Source organism: Corvus brachyrhynchos, unplaced genomic scaffold (assembly GCF_000691975.1).
Source record: "Corvus brachyrhynchos isolate BGI_N302 unplaced genomic scaffold, ASM69197v1 scaffold365, whole genome shotgun sequence".
Lineage (NCBI taxonomy): Eukaryota > Metazoa > Chordata > Aves > Passeriformes > Corvidae > Corvus > Corvus brachyrhynchos.
This window is the reverse complement of record NW_008239544.1, coordinates 932,362-933,754: the sequence shown is the minus strand read 5'-3', so window position 1 is coordinate 933,754 and position 1,393 is coordinate 932,362. Positions and strand designations below refer to the sequence as shown.

Genomic DNA, 1,393 nt, shown 5'->3' with positions numbered 1-1,393 from the left:
AGCTCGGTGGGGCTCACCCGGGCGTCCCCCCCAGGTTTGCTGGGCTGGGCTCTGTGTGTGGCTGTGCACCCCCTGCACGGAGGCCTCTCGTTGCACACGCGTGTGCAAAGCCGCTCCAGCCGGGCGTCCTGTGCGTGTCCATCTGTGAAAACGCTGCAGCTGGACATCTCCTCTGTGTGTGTGTCTGTGTGTGTGTCTGTGTGTGTGTGTGGGCTCCCTCTGCCCCGTCCCTGCCCCAGCCCCTCCGTGGGCAGTGGGGTGTCCCCTCCTGCCCCCATCCCCGCTAGTGCCCGTAGAGGTCGGCCAGGCGGCGGAAGCGCGGCCCCCACTCGCTCAGGTAGTCGTAGTCCTGGTCCTCGTCCGTCAGGCTGGACACGATGGAGCTGAGCGGGCTGGCGACCGAGCCCGAGCCCTCGTAGTCGTAGATGAGGGCCGTGTCATAGGGGGGCACGCTGGGGTCGCTGTCAGCCGCCTCCAGCCCCTGCGGGGACAGGGGGCCACCGTCAGCCCCGCCGGCCATGGGGGACTGCGGGCGAGAGTGCCGGGCTCTGACCCACCTCATTGATGAAGTCCTCGATGTCGGAGGGGCTGCTGGGCAGCTTGCGGGGGGCCAGGGGGGTCCCGGAGCGGAGCGGGGCGTCCCTGCGCAGGGGGGGCTTGGCCCGGGGGGAGAAGAGCTCGGGGTGCCGGAGCTGGTTGATGTCGTAGGCGTCCTGCGGGGCCGGGACGGGGTTTAGATGTGCAGGGCTGAGCTGCGGAACCTCGGGACACCCCTGCCAAGGGTCCTGCTCACCTGGTCCTCCTCGCCCCCGCCCTGCTCGTCGTAGTTGAGGATGTTGTCGCGCATGTCGTCCCGCGAGCGCTGCAGCAGCCCCTTGCGCAGGGCCCGGCGGCGGCTGCGCCCCCGCGCAGCGCCCAGACCCGCCAGCACTGCGGGGACACGGGGACACGCGTGTGGGGAGGCACGGAGGGCACGGGGCGATGGCTGGGGTGGGATGAGTTGGGCTGGAAGGAGGGATAGGGATGGAGGTAGGGATTGGGGTGGGATGGGCAATGAGGGAAATGGTTAAGGGGGTCTTGAGAGTGGTCGGAAGGGGTTGCTGGGTAGGGGGGAGGTGTTGAGGGCCATGGGTAGGGGTCGGATAGGACCAGGATGGGGTGATGGATGGGGAACAAAATGACAGAATGTGCTGGTGGCATTCGGGAGGGATCGCCAGGACCAGCAGAGGGCTGGGGTGCCAGGGGGGAGATGGAGGTGTGGGGTGAGGCTTGTGGGGGTGTCACTCACCGAGGAGGAGGATGGTGCTGCCCAGGATGATCATGAGGGCCCCGAGGGTAATGCCGGCCCCGGCTGTGGCCGCGGCCAGGACCCCGTCCAGGCAGGTGCCGTCCC

At 69.0% G+C, this 1,393-nt stretch overlaps 2 protein-coding genes across 2 annotated transcripts in view; one reads left to right on the top strand and one right to left on the bottom strand.

The window, feature by feature from the left end:
* LOC103620569 (putative solute carrier family 22 member 31) overlaps positions 1-148 on the top strand; it is a 5,106-nt gene extending 4,958 nt beyond the window's left edge. Inside the window, exon 9 of the mRNA XM_017741336.1 lies at positions 35-148. Within this exon, the coding sequence (XP_017596825.1) occupies positions 35-148 (114 nt within the window). The remainder of the gene's footprint in view (positions 1-34) is intronic.
* The window catches only part of CDH15 (cadherin 15), a gene marked incomplete at its 5' end in the record, with an annotated part of 3,998 nt that continues 2,611 nt past the window's right edge, over positions 7-1,393 (bottom strand). Inside the window, 4 exons of the mRNA XM_017741335.1 lie at positions 7-481; positions 558-713; positions 794-930; positions 1,289-1,393. Of these exons, the coding sequence (XP_017596824.1) occupies positions 284-481; positions 558-713; positions 794-930; positions 1,289-1,393 (596 nt within the window). The remainder of the gene's footprint in view (positions 482-557; positions 714-793; positions 931-1,288) is intronic.